The 22,012-nt window shown below is 42.7% G+C and overlaps 1 protein-coding gene across 1 annotated transcript in view; it reads left to right on the top strand.

Moving 5' to 3' along the window:
* LRRC31 (leucine rich repeat containing 31) overlaps positions 1 to 21,404 on the top strand; it is a 49,504-nt gene extending 28,100 nt beyond the window's left edge. Inside the window, exons 4-11 of the mRNA XM_047875486.1 lie at positions 1,425 to 1,568; positions 3,936 to 4,103; positions 7,007 to 7,174; positions 7,394 to 7,561; positions 8,319 to 8,486; positions 11,273 to 11,440; positions 14,141 to 14,308; positions 20,327 to 21,404. Coding sequence (XP_047731442.1) covers positions 1,425 to 1,568; positions 3,936 to 4,103; positions 7,007 to 7,174; positions 7,394 to 7,561; positions 8,319 to 8,486; positions 11,273 to 11,440; positions 14,141 to 14,308; positions 20,327 to 20,682 — 1,508 coding nt within the window. The 3' untranslated portion in view covers positions 20,683 to 21,404. The remainder of the gene's footprint in view (positions 1 to 1,424; positions 1,569 to 3,935; positions 4,104 to 7,006; positions 7,175 to 7,393; positions 7,562 to 8,318; positions 8,487 to 11,272; positions 11,441 to 14,140; positions 14,309 to 20,326) is intronic.
* Positions 21,405 to 22,012: the final 608 nt, after the last annotated feature.

Genomic DNA, 22,012 nt, shown 5'->3' with positions numbered 1-22,012 from the left:
TTGGGATGAGCACTGGGTGTTGTATGTAAGCGATGAACCACAGGAATCTACCCCAAAAACCAAGAGCACACTTTACACACTGTATGTTAGCCAATTTGACAATAAATTATAATAGAAAAAATAGCAAGCTGCCAGACACACTGTGGAGAGGTAGTGTTCTTATTACTCTCCTAATATTTAAATCGATTACTACTGAAGTCCTACCATTAATTTTCACTGGTACCAATATAGTATTTCTTTTTAGCTATGTGGTTTTTATACTTTGTCAGGGTTAGTAGAATATTACTGCACATTTAGAACTTACACTTTTGTAGTGGATTCCAGTAAACTTTTTTTATATGTTTTAAATTGTACATTTTCATTTATAAAACCTCTAAACAGTCACTGTCAGTGACCCTTTTTTGCATATTCATTTTTTCTTCCAAAAGGATGATGTATTTTATACGTGTCTCAAACGCTGGCACATGGGGTAGGTGCAGCACTCGTACATAATAGGTGTTCAATAAATGGAAAGCTTTTAGGGGCGTCCGGGTGACTCAGTCGGTTGAGCGTCTGACTTCGGCTCAGGTCATGATCTCATGGTTCGTAGGCCTGAGCCCTGTGTCGGGCTCTGTGCTGACAGCTCAGAGCCTGGAGCCTGCCTCAGACTCTGTCTCCCTCTGTCTCTGCCCCTCCCCCTTTCATGCTCTCTCTCAGAAATAAACATTAAAAAAAATGAAAAAGTAAGTCTTTTCTTATTTTAGTGTTATCACGTTAGTACTGTGTTAGTACAGAGGAACTTGGTGAGGGTGCCATGTAAGTAGTCTCTAGTGACAAGAAGGACAAATGAGTCTTCCTGAAAGTGTCCTGTGGCAGGAGTTGAGAAAAGCTCTCCCAGGCACCACTGTCTCTGCATCTGTCAATGGAATGGTCTACGAAATGAGCAGCAAGTGTTTGAGTCGCTCCCTGTAGCCAGCTGAGCCCATTGGCAGTGATTGCAACGCTTTGCCTTTGTTTGGCAAATTTGGCAATTTGTTTGGTCAAATTACCTGTGTTCCCCACCATGAGCATTCACCGGAGACATCTGTGCATCTCTCAGCCGTGCTCGGCTTCAACCCGGTGCTAACAAGTTTACTACTCGGTCCAGGGAGAACAACACTGTCTACGAGAGGAGAAACCTAGGTCAGGCCAGGAAAGAACAGCCACCGAGTTCCTCAGGCTCCTTTGTAAGAAAAGGGTCATGGGAGTGATCACTGTCCAGCACCCGGAGCCAGAACAGCAGTTAAGTTCTGTCCCCTGGTAAATGCTTCCTCTTCTGGGTTGAGGTTTCTCCAAGGACCAGCTCAGGGTTGTTGTTAGCCTGTTTACTTGTCTTATTGCGATCGCCGTGCGTCTTTAACACTATCTGCATTAACAGCAAGTTCTTCTTTCTCCTGATAATGTAGCTAAGCCTCTCACTTCAGAAATGGAGTTGGGATCCAGGATGGAGAAAAACGAGCAGTTCCTGCAGAAGCTGGGCAGGAAGGCTGTCAACAAGTGTCTGGATCTGAATAACTGCGGATTAACGACCGTGGACGTGAGGGAAGTGGGTCTGTATGCAGCTGACTTGGCACAGAGGGACCCAGGGCCTTTGAGGGGAGATGAGCAGGCAAAACACACCCATCACTCACCTGACCACCCGAGGTCTGCAGAGTGGCCCCACCCAACTCAGGAAGAGCAGCGGCACCACTATTTAAAACAACAACAACTGGGGCACCTGGGTGGCGCAGTCGGTTAAGCGTCCGACTTCAGCCAGGTCACGATCTTGCGGTCCGTGAGTTCGAGCCCCACGTCAGGCTCTGGGCTGATGGCTCAGAGCCTGGAGCCTGTTTCCGATTCTGTGTCTCCCTCTCTCTCTGCCCCTCCCCCGTTCATGCTCTGTCTCTCTCTGTCCCAAAAATAAATAAATGTTAAAACAACAACAACAAAAGACAAGTTAATTAATCCTTCCTCAAGCTACAAAGATTTGAGCCAAGTTTAGGAGGAAGGTTCATTTGTCTGTTTTTCCTGAGTAATTTTACTTCCCTACCGATTGCTTCTTCTTCCCTGAAAAACATTTGTTTTGCGTACTATCTAAACTCGTGTGGCTCATCCGTAGAGCCAAGCCCCACTGGGCATGTAAAAGGGTGTTGTCATCTGTGGAATGAGAGTGTAACCATCATGTGTCACACGTAAGCAGGAGTCCGGTCGTGAAGACCCCCCCCCCCCCCCCACACACACACACATACACAACCACTGCCACCTTATCTTTTCTCTTTCTCCCAGATGCCTTGAGTCAAGTCTTTCATCAAATTAGATGTGTCTACCAACACAGAGGTGTCAAAACAGCTGAATTTTGAGTGAGGGGTCCTTGACTATTTTAATTAAAACGCATGCCATTATATTTTGGACAACTCTCTTTAAATGTTTTTTTTTTTAAGTTTATTTTTGAGAGAGAGAGAGAGAGAGAGAGAGACTGAGTGGGGGAGGGGTAGACAGAGAGGGAGACACAAAATCCAAAACAGGCTCAAGCTGTCAGTACAGAGTTTGACACAGTGCTTGAGCCCACGAATTGCAAGATCATGACCTGAGCTGAATTCGGCCGCTGAACCAACCGAGCTACCCAGGTTCTCCTTTGGACAATTCTCTTAAGAGAGAACCCTGACTGCACCTGTGTTTCCAGATGGCTGTGTGTCAGAGTCACTAGCAGAGCTGGTGCAAACACAGGCAATTGAGTTCAGCACAAACCCACTGACTTGAAATCTCTGAGCGCGGGCCCCAGCAATCCTGCTTTTAATTGTTTTTCCTTCTTAATGTGTTCAATTGACTTATGCTTTATAAAGCATAAGAATTCTGGTGAACAAGTTGAAAGGGCTCAACTGCTTTGAAAGCTAGTAACAAACAAAAGGCAAAAACAAATTTCACTCCTAAGCATGGCCTCAGAGTTTTGGAAGGTCTGGAGTTGCTGTGCCTGTAGCTATAAGACCTCAGCTTGCTGCTTCTGATGGCTGCCTCTTAACCTTCAAGACATATTTAAAAACAAACAAGCAAAGATGCTTTACTTCCTCTCGGCTGGCGTCTCCAGCCTCCAGTCTCCACTCTCGGGTGGGTCTTGTCGCTTTGGGAGATAAAGATGGCCTTTGAGAATGTTTTTCACAGGCAGTAACTTCACTTTTTTTTTTTTTTTTTTTTTTTTGAGACAGGGAGAGACAGAGCATGAACAGGGGAGGGTCTGAGAGAGGGAGACACAGAATCTGAAACAGGCTCCAGGCTCTGAGCTGTCAGCACAGAGCCCGACGCGGGGCTTGAACTCACGGACCGCGAGATCATGACCTGAGCCGAAGTCGGCCGCTTAACCGACTGAGCCACCCAGGCGCCCCAGCAACTTCACTTTTAACGTGATGGCAGATACTCAGAGAAGATTCTGGTCAGGCTTTGTGCTTATCTAAATCTCCACATGTCGGTCCATTTAAATATAATGGGAGTTTCAGAAGGCTGTGATACCCAGGCAATGATGATCCCAAAGAAAGGGTAACTAGTACCCTCAATCTCAGCAACCCTGGCCAACAGTGCAGTCCTCTGCTTTCAGCCTGAGGATCCACTAGGATGAAGGGGTGAGGGACGTCAGGGTGCTCTGCAAAAATGGGAAGGACTAGTGTACATATTACAGTGACAATGCTAGTAGCAGAATTACCGTTTCTACTACAATAAAGGAGTTGTATGAAATCTGAAGATACCACTGCATTTTTGGCAGAAATAGAAAATGCCCTAGGAAATGCAGTCTGTCCCGATTGCATGGCTGAGGGAGCCGTGCTTTGCTGAAAGTCAACATGTCCACCCCTCCCTCTTCTCTTACAGTGCAATAGGCACTGGGTCCCATGTACTACCAATTACACATTGCACGTGCAAATCTGTCTTTTTCTCTTGTTCCCTTCCAGTTGCTTTGCTGCCTCTTCTCCCAGACTTGGAAAAACTGGATATTTCCTGGAATGATCTTATAGGTGGAACCCTCCATTCAGTCACCCAGCAAATGCATCTCGTCAGCAAGTTAAAAATCCTGAGGCTGGGAAGTTGCAGACTTACCACTGATGATGTTCGAGCACTGGGTATGATGAATGCCTCACTGCTAGCAGCTCTGAAGCATCAAGGGCAAACTATCTGGGTCACAGCCCCTCCGGGGCTCATGGATGAGAGCACAAGGACGATGAAATGCCACGCTGGGCACTTGTATAACTTCTGAAAAGCTAAGTAGCCTGTACCTAGCATTGAGCTAAGCCCCAGGATAGAGAAAGGAGAAAGGTTGGTCAGGTATCTGCTCTCATGGAATTTAAATGGAGATAATTGTCCAATTTGCTTACTCACTGTTACTCACCTGTAAAATTGAGGTAGATAATAAGTTATTTTCCAATTCGAAAACAACCTCTTCTATTTTTCCACTCCCCTTTATTTTTATTTATTTATTTATTTAAAAAAAATTTTTTTTTTTCAACGTTTATTTATTTTTGGGACAGAGAGAGACAGAGCATGAACGGGGGAGGGGCAGAGAGAGAGGGAGACACAGAATCAGAAACAGGCTCCAGGCTCCGAGCCATCAGCCCAGAGCCTGACACGGGGCTCGAACTCACGGACAGCGAGATCGTGACCTGGCTGAAGTCGGACGCTTAACCGACTGCGCCACCCAGGCGCCCCTCCACTCCCCTTTAAAAAAATTGACCAAAGCAAGATTTTAAAACTAAAAGCAATGGTTTAAATAGAACTAGAACCTCAAGTTAGTTAATTACTGAACATAGAATAACATAGAATGTAGGATACAATTTGTCATGTTACCCAACCCTTTACTAAAATGCTTGCTGGTTTCAGCTGCCATTAACATTTTTAAAAATTCTCTTGGTCTGGAGTTTCTTATTTCAATGACATATTTTGATCATTTACATCTCTGCAAAGATTTCTGTAGAGACAACACAGTTCATGTCAAATGTCTTCTCTCTGCCCTCTGTGGAAGATCGAGGTCAGTTGATGCCCCTGGCCTACCCTTCCTGTAGTTGAGGAGAAACACCATCCATCTGAGAGCAGGCCAGGTCCTAGTGCAAATCCTACCCTGACTTCTAACTAGCTTTGGGACCATGGACAAATGATTTAACCTTCCTGAGCCTCAGCTTTCTTATCTCTGAAATGGGGTTGATGTCCACCTCAGAAAACTATTGTGAGGATTAATTTCTTTAAAGCATTTACTACATGCCCAGCATGTGCTCAATAATGGATAGTCCCTCCTTTTGCTCTTCCCTCATCCAAAACTAACTTTCAGTGATTTTAAGTAATCAATTTAGCAGCTGGTTATTGTGTAGCAGAGTTGCAAATTCAACTCACTGCCACTCAGGCACAAAAAGAAAATGTTGTTTATTTTCTATGATGAGTCTAATCTTTGTTATGATCTTCCAGCCTTAAGAAGCCAGGGAATGGTATTTCTGCCCTGGGACTCACTCCGAACTTGCCAGGTTCAAGAGAGAGTCTGCATCTTTGTTGCTGTGATGTTTTATGCCTTGCTCCCTTTCCCAGACTCCTCTCTGGAAGGGCTTTTGCATCTTCTCCCATCAGAAGGGGTCTTCCTTAGCCTTGATGGCAGATGGGGTACCTGGAGAATAGATGGTTGACTGATGAGAGACCGTAGATCAGGAGGCGTTCCATCATTGCTACACTGGTTACAGTTGCTTAGTGCAGGATGATAGATGCGTGGCTCTCCAGTACCATGTGCACTGCAGACATGGTTAATCAGTCATGTGCTCTCTCTCTGTCTCTCTCTCTGATCCTGGGGAATGCTTCAGGGTGATGCCACCCCAGAAAAGCCACCCCAGCTGACTGGCGATGACACACAAAATGATTCCTGTGCTGGGAGAACATGCATTTTAACACGAGGCTCCTGCACTCCTGAAACCTCACTCCATACAGTGAATAACCAATGGTAGAAGTCCAAGCCCAGTAGTGGACAGTGGAGGAGAGGCTTCCGGACACAAGGGACTTTCCAGCACTCTTAATTGTTTGGTGTCGAGACTGACTCTGTATGCTGAGAAAGTGCATTTTCGTGTATGTGCCTCTGTTCTACCCAAGGCCGTGGAAATCATTCCTAAAGAGGATTTCCTTGCTCTTCCCTATTCTCTCTCCCAGCCTCCATTCTGGCCCTCGGATGCTTTCCTATGTGAAAGGGTTTCAGAAATGTCAAGTTCCACCCCATTCTCACGGCATCCTCCTCCACCCGCCAGGACTGCATGGCTATTATGAGCGGCTGATGCCTTATGCATTGTTACTAGTTCTCTGCAGTGCTCGGTTTCAGTTGTGTGTGCTACTCTTGATGTCAGGGTGAGCTTCACCCCTGTGGTGGCCAGTGCCCTGTTTTGCCTCACCTCTTCCTCTGGCCCAGCTTCCCAGCAATGATGACCCCAGACAGGGTGGATAAAAGTAGTTGGAATAGTATAAATATTTATTACCACAAAAACGACTCAATGATAGGTGGGGTTTTTAAAAATTTTTTAATATTTATTTATTTTTGAGAGAGAGCGTGCACAAGCTGGGGAGGGGCAGAGAGAGAGGGAGACACAGAATCTAAAGTAGGCTGTAGGCTCTGAGCTGTCAGCACAGAGCCTGACGCAGGGCTTGAACTCATGAACTGTGAGATCATGACCTGAGCTGAAGTCAGATGCTTAATTGACTGAGTCACCCAGGTACCCTTGGGGTGTTTTGCTTTGTTTTGTTTTGCTTACAATTTTTATACATAGGCATGGTTCTGAACTTTGGAGGGACTAGAATTGCTGTGCCTGTACATACAGAAGCACCCACTGCTGGGAGTGGGCTGGAGGTGGGTCATTTTCTTCACTCTGTTCCTCGGCACCTGGCACCTAACCAGTCCCTCGCCTGGCTAATACTAGTCCATAAACAATGGTTGTACTGATTTTGACATGGATCCCCTGCTTTGTGGACTAGCAATCAATCCAGTCTTTGGGTTCTTTGGTAACAGGAGAAGCACTGGAGGCAATACCTGAGCTGGAAGAGCTGAACTTGTCCTGGAACAGTAAAGTGGGAGGAAACTTGCCTCTGATCCTCCAGAAGTTCCAAGAAGGGAGCAAGATACAAACGCTTGAGCTCGTAGATTGCGACCTCACATCAGAAGATGGGGCGTTTGTGGGTAGGTGGGATTTGGATGAGTCCTTCCCAGAAAATAAGTGTGAAGATGCCCACGATCAGACAGCATGGGGGTCAAGGTTGGCTGTGCTTTCTCTTACCCTGAATTGGAACAGTGGCGCACTGTACCCCCAGGTCACATGAAGCTGCCCTCCCCTTTTTCCCCAGCAGTCACACCCTGCATTTTTACTGAGCTGCTCTTGTTTGTTTCTCTTCCCTCTAGGTCAGTTGCTACCCATGATGCAAAATCTTGAAGTACTTGATCTTTCCATTAACAGAAACATCGGTGGCAGTCTAAACAGTATTGCTCAGGGATTAAAAAGTACCTCAAATCTGAAAGTACTGAAGTTACATTCATGTGGACTATCGCAAAAGAGTGTCAGAATATTGGGTGAGGTTTTTATATACATGTGCAATTTTACTTTATAATTGCTGTTAGGACATTCAACAAAATATGCACAGTGCTTAGGCTGGGGAATAAGATGATAGGTAATTTAAATCTTCCTTGTTTTATTACTTTCTGAGTCTTTTACGACAAGCATATGCTTGCACGATTACAAAAACAACCTTTTAAAATGACTGCCTCTGAAAAGGCCAGGGTATTTTGGGTTTGAGATAGACATGGGGCAAAATAAAAGTTATGTGCTACTAAAGCTCTCCATTTTTCTCTTACTTTTGAAAAATGTCAGCATTATTTTATGCTTAGTAGTAGGAAGGAGTTGGTACTGATGAAAAGAACAGCATCAGTGGCATCTGTAGTTAAAACTTATTCCCCTATATAGAGTACCCACAGTAAGGGAGACCATGAAATGAAATTGTGTTTTTCCCTTCAACTTACAGAGCCTGTAATATCTTTCTCACTGGCAGTTTGCCTAAGTCTAGAATTCTCTGAAATGCCAATGCTCCAGTGTAGGAGGAGGAGAACCATTAGTTGCAGGTTTGACCAGAGCCATTGGCACGCGTTGCAGATCACGGATGGTGTGTGTTAGAAGCCACGGTCAGGTCCAAAGATGGCCAGATGGTAGGAAGTCTAAAGTTATTCCTTCATCTTGGCTTTTCTCAGCCCAGTGTATTTTCTCCATCTCCCTCTACGCACCTGCCTTCCACCTTGTAATTTGTCAAAATGGGACTTTTGACTTTCTTTGTAGATGCTGCTTTTAGGTACTTGTGTGAACTGAGGAAATTAGACCTTTCCTGCAACAAGGAGCTGGGTGGAGGTTTTGAAGACTCGTCAGCTCAGTTGGCCATGTTGGAGCATCTAGAAGTCCTGGATCTTCACCAGTGCTCGCTGACGGTAGATGATGTGATGTCGCTGAGTAAGTGTGAACTGTAGAGCCAAGGAAGGACTTTTGGAACCTCAGTATATGTTTGGAAACTTGGTAAATTCGAGGCGTCCCCTTAAACTTACAGTGTATGGAGTTACTGAAAGCGTCCCATCCTAAAAAGTTCTGTGGATGCCCCCAATCTAGTATTTGGCATGTATTAAGTGCCCAGTAAGTATTAGCACATCTAAATTCCTCCTAAACACGTTTGTAAATGATGGATGTGGCACTTGAAGGAGAAAATTTTGAATATGTGTTGCTGTTTAGAAATGAGTCTGTGAGTCACAAAGTTTATTTCAAACAGGGATGTGGAAAGAAAGCTGAACAAAGGGCCTTGAGGCTTTCTGACTAACAAGTGAAGCCAAGCCCCTTAGATACAGACAAAGTTACACAAGTCAGCAGGGTGGTGCATAATGGGTGTACATTACAACTTTAGGGCACACACCCGCTTTCCACCATAGACACAATCCTGTAATTACCCCACATAATGTATAAATGCAGTTTCTTATAACAAACCGCGCAAGTGCAGCCTTGCCATTAAGGTTTTTAGTCCATCTGTGACCACAGTAAGCCTTGAAAATACCTCCAGAATCAGACCACAGCTCACCACCTAGACTTCTACTAACCTGGTTCAGGCCACCGTCCTCTCGGGCCTAGGTTACTGAGAGCCCAAATGGTCTCCCAGTTCCTCCTCTATCATTGTGACCTCATTCTCTACCCTTCCTCTCCTTGACTCTACCCCGGTCATTTGTGCGTGCTGACCTCTGTCCCTGGGGCCTTTGTCCTCGCTCCCTCTCCAGGTCAGGGGCCCCTCCTGTGTTGGGAACACCTTCAGAACCTCCCCTTTGCTCGGGCCCACAGTTGATACCCCACAAATGCTTGTTGACTGTGACTGATTGAAAGAATGAATCCATGAAAAACAAGACTAGAAACAATTTTTTAGTTGTTTTTAGTACGATTGGGGAAGGAAACGAGTTAAAATAGGTTCTTAGGTCTGACGTCTGTATTTTAGACCTGTTGAATTACATTATTTTTATTTTTATTTTTTAATGTTTATTTATTTTTGAGAGAGAGAGAGAGAGACAGAGTGTGAGCAGGGGAGGAACAGAGAGAGAGGGAGACACAGAATCCAAAGCAGGCTCCAGGCTCCGAGCTGTCAGCGCAGAGCCTGACACAGGGCTCAGACTCGTGAACTGCAGGATCATGACCTGAGCCAAAGTTGGACGCTTAAGCAACTGAAACTCCCAGGCATCCTGAGACCTGCTAAATTACATTTTAGACTCTTATGCCTCAATTTGAAAAACAGAAGCGTCCAAGCCTTTCATTAAAGATTTTAAAGTAACAATCTGTTTCTGGGCTCCAAGTGGAGCCTTATGGAATATCACCATCCCCTTTACTTCTGAGTGTCATGCTTGGAGGAGACACTCCTGGGTTATGAGTGCATCAGATCCCAAAGAATGAAGTTCCCTTGGTACAACTGAGTAACGTTGTTACTCATCTTGTTACTCAGAGGAAGGGTACGGTGCTAGAGCACCTCCAATGTTATATGCACAAGGGATGAATTAGCCTCTCTTACTACATTTGCAGCCACCAACACGGGTGGATGGCCTTGGAAAGCTAATGATTATTTAATAACTGTAGCAAACTGTCTAATTTTGAAAAGATGGAAATGAACATACATCCTGTGTATACCTTATGGTATTAAGTAATTCCCCATTCTTCTTTCTGATCGTTCTAGACAGCTCTGAAGAAATGGAATTACAGATCATTTAGCCAATCATCTAGCTGTATGGAGTACTGTGCCAAGGGCAAAGGCAAATTCACAGTCAGGGAGCTTCAGTCTGGCAGGGACAGGAATAAACCAACTACATGGTGAAGAGCAGAGTGCTGTGGGGGTTGGAAGAGGAAGAAACAGTTACATCTGTTGGGATTGCACGTGCCTGCCTTCTCTCTTCTGCCTTTCTCCCGTCCTCCGTCCCTCCTCCCACAAATGTGTGTGTGCCTCCAGTGTTCTAGACTTTGATGCACACTCTGGGGATGAAGCAGGCCCTACATACAGACCTCACAGAAGCAAAAATAAATAGGGTGGTGTGATAGTGACCAAGGGGTTATGTGACCAAGGTGTCCCTGGAAGGCTCTCAGGGGTGAGCCAGCCCCACAGAGATGCCAGGATGCTGCATCTCCCACACTGGAAAGAGCGAGGCCAAAGGCTTGCAAGCACGAAAAGTAGCAGAAAGATAGTGAAGCAGGAGTAACTCCTGGCACAGCAGGGCCCTCAGGACCCCAAGCCAGTGCTGTCACCAACAGACCTCCATCCTGACTGCTTGCTTTCATTGCCTTCCTCGTACTTATTACTTTATTCTGAGAAAAGAATGATGGCACTGAACATTAATTGAGCTGTTAATGTGTGCCAGGCCATGTACCAAGTACTTTAAATATACTCAGTTGTTTTATCTTTCCAATGACCCTGTGAAGTACTGTTATTCTTCTCACTATTGAGAAAACCGAGATTCAGGGAAGTTAAGTGACTTCCCTGAAGTCATACAATTCTTTAGCAGCAGAGGCAGGATTAGAACCCGTTTTGTCTTCATAATCTTTGGTCTTAACTTCTAGCCTGAAGAGAGGCTTGGAAGCAGAAAAGCCCAAGCTGTACATCGGGAAGTGTGGCTGGTGTGCGTGTGCGCAGGGGTGTGTCAAGGAGGGAGGTTGTGGGACCCAAACACCCAGAAGACTCTTTGTGAGATGGTGCCTAAAACATGTCACTGCTGACATTTTAACAGCCCAGGTAATCCCTTTACTCTCGAGTCTTCAAGAGTTGGATTTATCTGCCAACAAAAAGATGGGCGGCTCTTCTGAAAACCTACTCAGCCGGCTCCGATTTTTACCAGCCCTGAAGTCCTTACTCATCAACAACTGTGCTTTGCAAAGTGAGACGTTTACCGCCCTCGGTAAGAGAATTCCCCAGATCCCTACAAGCAAGTACAGTAACACATGAGAACACATATTCCATACATTGGAATTTCAGGCAAGGCTCGGCCACAGGCAAACTTGTGAAGTACTAATTTGTCTTCTCTTCAGGAAATATGCTCCCCTAAAATTGGCCTTCTGAAGGCCACATGAATGATTCTGGCATTTGCAAACCTAACATTTAAAATGTAGACTGTACGTGGGGCACCTGGGTGGCTCAGTTGGTTAAGCACCCGACTTCGGCTCAGGTCATGATCTCATGGTCCATGAGTTCAAGACCCACATTGGGCTCTGTGCTGTCAGTTCAGAGCCTGGAGCCTGCCTTGGATTCTGTCTCCCGCTCTCTGTCCTCCCACCCCATTCATGCTCTGTCTCTCAAAAAAAAAAAAAAAACAAAACCCGAATAAATGTTAAAAAAAAAAAATTAAAATCTAGACTGTACGTAGCCAACTCTGGAGGTCCATATCCATGGTAACTTGTCATTTCACTGAGGTGACAATATAAACTGGATTGCTGGGAGTCTTATGGGAAAAGCGAGGCAGTTGCTAGTGTGTGAGTCTAGCTGACTGCCCAACATCTACTTCCCAGCATGATTTGTTGTCTTCTGTAGGAATCCAGGCCTGCTGGAAGGTCATGGATACAGCCCAGCCTAGATCAAGGGTCTAGAGAATCTGGAATTTCTGCCTTTTTGAGGGGCAAGACCATCACCTTCAAGCAGGGGGAGATATTCTCTGCTTGAGAATAAGTATGAGGGAGGCACCTTGTGTCATTTTACTGAATTTGCCACCCAAACAAAACACATTGCACACACATTGCTCTGTGCTGACAGAGCAGAGGCTGCTTGGAATTCTCTCTCCCTCTCTCTCTGCCCCTCCCTGGCTCACACTCTCTCGTGCATGCTCTCAAAAATAAATAAAAATAAACTTGAAAAAAAAAAAGTAAATTGGATCTTACTACTACCCAGTTTAAACAGACTCAATGGCTGCCTGCATCACCTCTGGTAAAATCCACATTCCTTCATGGGGTCTAAAAGGTGCAGGTGATCTCGGCCACTCTCCCCCTTGCTCCCTGAATCAGCTTATTTCGGTTCCTTCCTGTCACTGGGCTCGCCTTTGTCTTCAGGCCTTTCTGCTTTCTGGATGGAACACCCCCACACCCTATTCTTTCTTGGGGAGCCCTGACTTCAGGCCTCAGCATGAATGCTCCCTGTTAATACAGCATCTCTGATCTAAATTAGGAGCCCCGTATCTTTTTTATAGCTTTTATCAGAATTTGCAGTTATGTATTTATTTGTGTGGTTTTCTCAATGTGCATATTTCCCCCAGTTGATAACCTCCTTGAAGGCAGAGATGACACTTCTTCTTCACTGTATATACCCTAACCACATTTTAGGTATTTCTGACATTAGCTAAGCAAGTAAAACAAAGTAACTTTTCAAAGGGGTCTGTAATCCCCCAAATGGTTAGGTAAACACACGCACGCACATACATGATGCATGCCATTGCTCAGACTAATGTTCAGTTAGGAAAGTGCCACAAAAAATAAGTTTAGGGACAACGTGATGTCCCCAACGTGATTTTTTTTTTAAATTTTTTTAATGTTTATTTTTTGAGAGAGAGCACGTGTGCAGGAATGGGGCAGAGAGGGAGGGAGATAGAGGATCCAAAGCAGTTTCTGAGCTGACACCAGAGGGCCTGATGTGGGCTATTCAAACCCACGTACCTTGAGATCATGACCTGAGCCCGACCTCAGATGCTTAACCAACTGTGCCACCCAGGTGCCCCCATGATGTTTTATAAATAATACTTTCTATTTGGAAAAAGTTGGATATTTTTTAAAGAAAATTTTGTTTTTAATTTTGTGTCTTCTGCCATCAGAGGATAACTCCTTTAATTATTGCTGCATAATGAATCATAATCAAGCAGATATTACACTGAATTATATCAGTTTGCATTAAGAAGTAAACACATATTTCTCCACCTTAATTTTAGAAGAGAAAGCTCCATTTCTCATTGATAGCTCCCTGTACCATGTAGGTGATAGGGATTTTCTTTTTACATATTATAAAAGGATATATATTTGCCCCTTGGACACCTGTTATTCTTTAGAAAGAAGATTGGAATTAAAGCATAATTAACTATATCTTGGCAATAAGTTGTTTGGGTTAATTGCAATATTAGGGGCAACTGAGAATTGAGCAGAACCTCTTTTAATCTTCTTTAAAAATCTCTCCAAAATACACTAGTTCCCTTCCTTGTCTCTGTCACTGCAGGTAGGTAGACACAAACATATTCTGGTGTTTCAGAGTCTTGAGGAGACTTGGCCCCCTGTCTGAACCTTAGCGGTAACTGTACAAGGGAATACGTAAAACCAGGGCACGTACTGGAAATCCCGACCAGCTGTCCAAATCCTTTGCCTCTTTCTCCCTCCTGGATGTCAACTGAAGGAGAAAAATCCCAGTCAATAGTGAATTCCATTTCTCCGAGTTTTACTTTTCCAAAGTTTCCAGCATTTCTCTCAAATAAAAATAGACAACCGAAGCTGTGGACATGAATTTCAGGAAAAAGACAACAGTCTCCACAACTGTCTTAACTTTAGTTCTATTAATATGCTGCCCCAGGTTGCTCAGTTTCAAAGAGGGAAGCCTAAATGCTTGCTCTTCTTACTATTCTCAATTTTAGCTGAAGCCTCTGCTCACCTCCCTGCTCTGGAAATATTCGACCTTTCTTGGAACAAATGTATTGGTGGCAACCTGAAGCTGCTTCTGGAAACACTGAAGTTCTCAGAGTCCCTTCAAGTGCTGAGACTGAGCAGCTGTTCCCTGGTGACAGAGGACGTGGCTGTCCTGGGTTCGTATCTACTGGTCCCAAAGCAGTGCTGGCACAGGGAGCCCAGTGCACCTGTCCTGCAAGGGGAAGGAAGGGAAGGAGGGCAGCCAGACCTGTGGCTGAGCCCTCTGCAAAGCTTTCCTTCTCTCTGACACCTGCTTAGAAGAGATCTGGTGAAAATGAATAAGGGCAATTCAAAGGCCAGGAAGAGAGTGGCAGGCTTTTCACAAAGGGGGAGGTGGGCATAGATGTGGTAATGGGTCATTCCAGCTTCTGCTCCTTGCCTTCCCCATAGCAAGACAGTTGTGGCGTTCTCTAGCCAGCTTGGTGTTACTCAAATTTCAGTTACCTACGGTCTGCCTTCACAAAGTTTGCCCTGTCCACGTCGTACCTGCACTGTTACTCAGTTTTTTCTTTATATTAACTCTTTAACTTAAATGCTTTTATTTAAACAAGAAACTGAGGGGTGCCTGGGTGGTTCAGTAAGTTAAGATCGGACTCTTGATCTCAGCTCAGGTCATTATATCATGGTTTGTGGGATCGTGCCCCTTGTTGAGTTCTGAACTTACAGCGTGGAGCCTGCTTTCGATTCTCTCTCCCTCTCTCTCTGCCCCTCCGTGCCTCAAAAACAAAACAAAACAAAAACAGGAAACTGATCATCACTATAACTGAAATACAGGCATCACTTCTCATATATAGACATTGTTAGACTGTTGCCATATGAAAGCTTTGAATAGAGGTTCATTCTTGGTTAGACAAAGGGGGAGAGAGAGCTTTAGAGGCATATTAGCATCAATCTGACGCTTTCTCCATGTCAATTTAGAAAGATGGAATGGGAATTGAATAAGGAATAGCTTGTACACTGTGGGATTCAGAGTCTATAATACCATTCTCACATATCCCCTAAAATCGCCTCTATATGTCCGCTTCCCATTGGAAAACAATGAATTGGAGACTACACCTGTGTCTCTCATCTACTCTTGTCCCCACACCTCTATCGCTGTGTAACCACCAGCTGCCAGATCTCTGAAGCAATGAGCACCCCTCCAAAAACATTTGAGTTAATAACAAGTATTAATGTGTGTGGTTAGCCATTGCCACCTTTATATAGCTTTGATTATTTTAACAAACATCCTTTAAGAATTTCTTAATCACTTGTACCTTATTTTTTTTTCCTTTATAAATAACAGCACTTTCCCAGAGTAAACTACGTAAGTATTTCCACAACCTATGATCCGATTACCCAGATTTTAAAAATATATAATAAATATAAAATTGTGAAATAATCATAATTAGGATACTCACATGATTGGCAAATTCAAACAGTACAGGAAAGTTAAAACAATGTCTGGGATTTGCTTTAAACTATAATAATACGATCACCTCAAAAAGCATAGATTCATCTCAGTATATAGAGAAAAAGCACTTGACAAGATTCAACATCTATGCATGATAAAAACCCTCAACACAGTGGGACTGGAGGGAACACACCTCAACATAATAAAAGCCATATATGCCAAACCTACAGCTAACATCATATTTTCCCTTCAATGGGGAAAAACTGAGAGCTTTCCCCTAAGGTCAGGCACAAGGCAAGGATGTTCACTCTTGCCACTCTTATTCCACATAGTACTGGAAGCCCTAGCCACAGCAGTCAGACAAAAAAAGAACTAAGAGGCATCCAAATTGGTAAGGAAGAAGTAAAACTTTCACTATTTGCAGATGACATAATGATATAGCTAGAAAACCCTAACGTTCCACCAAAAACTATTAGAACTGATAAATGAATTTGGTGAAGTTGCAGGATTCAAAGTCAATATACAGAATTCTGTTGCATTTCTATACACTAATAATGAAGCAGCAGAAAGAGAAATTTAAGAAAATAATCACATTTACAATTGCACCAAAAATAATAAAATAATAAAATACCTAGGAAAAAACTTAACGAAGGAGGTAAAAGACCTATATTCTGAGAACTATAGAACACTGATAGAAGAAATTGGAGATGACACAAACAAATGGAAAGATATTCCATAGTCCTGGGCTGGGAGAACAAATATTATTAAAATGTCCATAGCTACCCAAAGCAATCTACAGATTTAATACAATCCCTATCAAAATACCAACAGCATTTTTTACAGAACTAGAACAAATAATCCTAAAATGTGTATGGAAACCCAAAAGACCTTGAATAGTCAAAGCAATCTAGAAAAAGAACAAAATTGGATCCTAGATTTCAAGATATACTACAAAGTTGTAGTAATGTCAACAGTATGGTACTGGCACAAAAATAGACACATAGATCAATAGAACAGAACAAGACCCAAGAAATAAATCTATGCTTATATGATCAAGTAATCTATGGCAAAGGAGGCAAGAATATACAATGTTGGGCAGAGACAGTTTCTTCAATAAATGGTATTGGGATAACTGGACACCTACGTGCAAAAGAATGAAACTGAGCCACTTTCTTACACCATACACAAAAACTCAAAATGGATTAGAGACCTAAATGTGAGACCTAAAACCATAAAACTCTTGGAAGAAAACATAGGCAGTGATCTGGACATTGGCCTTAGCAACCTTGGCCTAGATATAACTCCTCAGGCAAGAAAAACAAAAGCAAAATTAAACTATTGGGACTACACCAAAAAAAAAAAAAAAAAGCTTTTGCACAATGAAGGAAACCACCAAAAGCATGAAAAGGCAACTTACTGAATGGGAGAAGATATTTGCAAATGACATATTCAATAAGGCATTAATATCCACAATGTATAAAGAATTTATACAATTCAACACCAAAAATCCCAAATAATCCAATTAAAAAATGGGCAGAAGAACTGAACAGAGGTTTTCCCAAAGAAGACATACAGATGGCCAACAGACACATGAAAAGATGCTCAATATCATTGGTCAATGGGGGGACACAAATCAAAACCACAACGAGGGAGCGCCTGGCTGGCTCAGTCAGTGGAGCATGGTGACACTTGATCTCAGGGTTGTATGTTTGAGCCCCACATTGGGTGTAGATGTTACTTTAAAAAAAATCTTAAAACACAACACAATGAAGAATCACCTAACACCTGTCAATGGTTAAAATCAAAAAGTCAACAAGCGTTGGAGAGGATATGGAGAAAAAGGAACCCTCATGCACCGTTCATGGCAATGTAAATTGGTGCAGCTACTGTGGAAAACTGTATGGAGGTTCCTCAAAAAATTAAAAATAGAAATATCATGATCCAGTAATCCTACTACTGGGTACTTACCCAAAGAAAACACAAACACTAATTTGAAAAGATATATGCACCCCTGTGTTTATTACAGCATTATTTATAATAGCCAAGATATGGAAGCAACCTAAGTGTCCACAGACAGATGAATGGATAAAGAAGAGTGATATGTATGTATACATATAATATTTCTGAGCCATAAAAAAAGAACGAGATCTTGTTTAAAAAGATACACACAAACCTACACTTCCCTCTCTTTTTCTTAATTAAGTAAGCTCTACACCTAACATGGGGCTTGAACCCATGACCCAAAGGTTGAGTCACATGCTGTACAGACTAAGCCAGCCAGGTGCCCCAAGAATGAGATCTTGCTACTTGTGACAACATAGTTGGACCTAGAGGGTGTAATGCTAAGTGAAATAAGTAAATACTATAGGATTGCACTTATATGTGGAATCTAAAATGCAAAACAACAACAACAACAAAAACAGACTCTTTTTTTAAAAAATGTTTATTTTTGACAGAGAAACAGAGCATGAGTGGGGGAGGGGCAGAGAGAGGGAGACACAGAATCCAAAGTAGGCTCCAGGCTCTGAGCTGTCAGCACAGAGCCTGATGTGGGGCTCGAACTCACACACCGTGAGATCATGAACTGAGCCGAAGTTGGACTTTCAACCCACTGAGCCACCCAGGCGCCCCACAAAAAAATGGACTCTTAAATACAGAGGACAAACTTGTAGTTACCAGAGAGGAGGTAGGTGGGGGATGGGTGAAAAAGATAAAGGGAATTCAGAGGTACAAAATAAATAAGTCCTGGAGATGAAAAGTACAGCACAGGGAATACAGTCAATAACATTCTAGGATAAATAAAAATAGAATATAGTCATATCTTGGAGATATTGTGGGTTCAGTTTCAGACTACCACAATAAAGAAAAGACTGCAAAAAAGCGAGTCCACTCAATTTTCTGGTTTCCCAGTACACTATACTATAGTCTATTAAGTGTGCAATATGTTATGTCTAAAAAAAGAACATATTTGCCTTAGTTTAAAAATATTGCTGAAAAGTGCTAACCATCATCTGAGCTTTCAGCAAGTCATAATCACTGATCACATAACAAATAAGGAAAAAGTTTGACATATTGTGAGAATTACCAAAATGTGACATAGAGACACAGAGTGAGTAAATGCTGTTGGAAAAAAATGGTGCTTGGTGCAGAGTTGCCACAAACTGCCAATTTGTTATTTAAAATAAAAAAAAGCACTGTCTGCAAAGCACAGTAAAGTGAAGTGGAATAAAACGACGTATGCCTCTACTAAAAGAAAGGAAAGGAAAGGAAAGGAAAGGAAAGGAAAGGAAAGGAAAGGAAAGGAAGAAAGAAAGAAGGAAAGAAAGAAGGAAAGAAGGAAAGAAAGAAAGAAAGAAAGAAAGAAAAGAAAAGATGGGAAGTAGGTGAAACAAGACTGATGTAATGAAGCCGAATGATGGGGACACAGGAGTTCATGCTCCTATGTTTTGTACCTTTGAAAATTTCCACAATAGAAAAATACTTCAATAGGAAAAGCATGCACATTGTCTTTAACACTTAGGTCTTGAGAATATGGTGAGTCATGTTGTAGAACAAGGAAGAGATACACATGAACATGGACACCTAGGAATGGAGGGCAGCTGTTGAGTGCCTGGAATGCTAAGCTCCAAATAAATGCACAGTGGAACCAAACTGTGGGAAAGATTAAAGTGATGGGGATGGAGCATCCTGTTTGTTCTGGAAGCCAGGACACATGAAGAATGAAAGACCTGGGCACGTTTAGTCCTAAAGGGGGAGAAGTTGACGGGACCAGACTCTGTTCCAACACGGCAGGGCTGGTGGGAGGGAGGAGCTGAGGTGTCCAGCAGGCTGTGGGGGCAATCAGTGAAAGTCACTGGAAGGCAGAAAGGGACCCGGAGGAAGGGCTTTCTCCTGCTTGGAACTCTCTCACTCTGTTGGGGCAACTTGAGGGGATGCTTCAGGCAGGAGCAGGCTGGTCTCCAGTAGAGGAGCCGTGAAAGAGAGAGTCCTCTCTGATCATTGATCTGGAGGTTGGATGAGGAGACCTCCAAAGCCCCTGCCCACTCGAGATTCTGTGCTACTCATCTGATCTCTGTAATCCATCCCTGCTTTCGGCTGGCAAGGGAAGCACACACTGTTTGCTTTGGGTAGCTCTCCTGTCTCCCCTTACAGGTGTTATCATCTTTTCATTGCTTCATCACTATTATTTATTAAGTGCCATTTTAGGTAGTACTGTGATATGTGCTCTTCAGAGGGAAAATTGTTCTGTGTATTAGAGGTCCCTAAGGTGAATTAGAATCTACCCAGGTGTCTTTTGAGCTTGGAAAGTGCTCAGTTAAATATTTGCTGAATGAAGAATGACTGAATGAGCAGTGAACAATTAAACAGTATTAAACAGCAAGAAGACTATTTACAAATAAATGGTCCTCATTAAAGCCAATCACTCCCATATTTAATTAGAGTCTGCAGGAAGAGCTGGGACTCTAGTTGAGCCAAGAGCAGGAACTTGACAAAAAAGATATTCTTTGGGTTGGGATTTGGAAAGAAAAAAGGAACACTTTTCAAGCTGTATTGGAATACACAGAGAATAGCTCTGGTAAGTTCAGATGCCCTGATTAAAGCTGGTAGCTAATAACAAATCATTAAGAATCGCCAATCTTGTCATTACCAACCTTGGAGCTACTGTGTTACTGGAAGTGGCAAACAGCCACAGTAGAAAGTATTCTTGTATTTTAGCACTTAGTGTGATCTCATTTTTCAGCATCACTAATACAGACGGGTCATCTTGCCAAGCTGCAGAAGCTTATCCTGAGCTATAACGACAGTATCTGTGACACAGGATGGGCCATCTTCTGCCAAAACATGTGGTTCCTCAAAGAGTTAACGGAGCTGGATATCAGCCTTAGGCCATCAACTTCCCGGGACTGCGGACAATGGTTTAGACATTTGTTATGTGCTGTCACCACACTTCCCAAGATCACGGAGATAGGGATGAAAAGGTGGATCCTCCCTGCTACACAGGAGGAAGAACTCAAACGTTTTCACCAAGATCACAGATGCAGCATTCACTTTGACCTTGGTGAATTTCAGGAAGCTGATTTCCCACGGCTTAACTAAGCTATAAACCATTATCTGGAGGAGGAAAAAAACATGAATGAATCCCAGTGTAATCAAAGGAGTATCAACTTCTGGGCTGTTTAGTGGGATTGATGTTACAAAAGCTTTGTAAATATGTATATGGTAATCTAATATGAGCATGTCTTTATTCTCAAATGACAAGGATGACATTTTCCCCTGGAGTTTCATTTATTTTGGAAATCTAATTCACTTACTATTTGGAAGGCCTGCCAAAGATGTTTAGATTCTGGTAACATATTTCCTTTTTTCTTGCCCTGGAATTTTCTCCCTCTTGTTTTCCTACATGATAAATGTTCTAAATATAAGGGTGTGTAAGTACATGTGTGAGTGTGTGTATGAGTGTGAGTGTGAAATCTAATGTGAAAAGCACTAGCTATGTAATAGTTTTATGTTATCATTATTATATGTATCTTAATGTAAACTACTTGCATTTTTATCAGGAAATGTGCCCTTCCATGGTTTATTATTTTATGTCCTGGTGCTTTTTATCTCAGATATAAACCATGAATGCTAATAATGGTCACTGACATAAATCTTAGTAAAAAGGTGGTCAAAAAATCAAAACCCAGTATCAAAAACACATCTTGTTAAAATTTTTATTGTTGAAAGAAACTAACATACTAGCTCTGGGCATTTTTTTTTGGCATGGTTTTTGCTACATAAAACCTATTTAATTCATTAAAGTTTTTGTCTTGCTCTAAGTGATTTTTAAAATACTGGGGTATCTTTTGCAGGAGCATGGAACTCACTGCATGGCAGAAGTGTGTGTTTGCTCACACATTTCTATTCTCATACACTCTAATCATGTTTTGCTTTCTTGTTGCTACACTAATAATTTGTGTTGCAATTATTGCTTGAAAGACATGTGGAATTTGAAATCAATATTACTCCAAAAGAAAGCCATCAGGATAAGAAGCTTTTGGGTGATGTAAATGGGGATGTTTTAGGTAATTGTGGTATTCATTCTCTGGGCATCCCCATGGATTCCATGGGCACTTGTGCTCCTGTGTTTACGTGAACACATGTAAAACCTATGAATTAGGCAAAAACTGGAAACACCAATATCCTTCAGTGGGTGAATGCTTAAACAAGCTATTGTACTAGGTGATACTACTCAGCAATAAATTGATACATCAACAGTGCAGATGGACTTCCAGTTCCGCTGAATGAAAAAGCCAGTCCCCAAAGGTTATGTAGTCTGTGATTCCAATTATAGGACATTCTTGAAATAACAAAATTACAGAGATGGAGAAAAGGCTAGGGATCAGAAGAGGGGTAGGTCATAGGTGTGACAAAGGAATAGCACAAA

This window comes from Prionailurus viverrinus, chromosome C2 (genome assembly GCF_022837055.1).
Source record: "Prionailurus viverrinus isolate Anna chromosome C2, UM_Priviv_1.0, whole genome shotgun sequence".
Taxonomy (NCBI): domain Eukaryota; kingdom Metazoa; phylum Chordata; class Mammalia; order Carnivora; family Felidae; genus Prionailurus; species Prionailurus viverrinus.
This window is presented reverse-complemented; position numbering and strand designations above follow the sequence as displayed.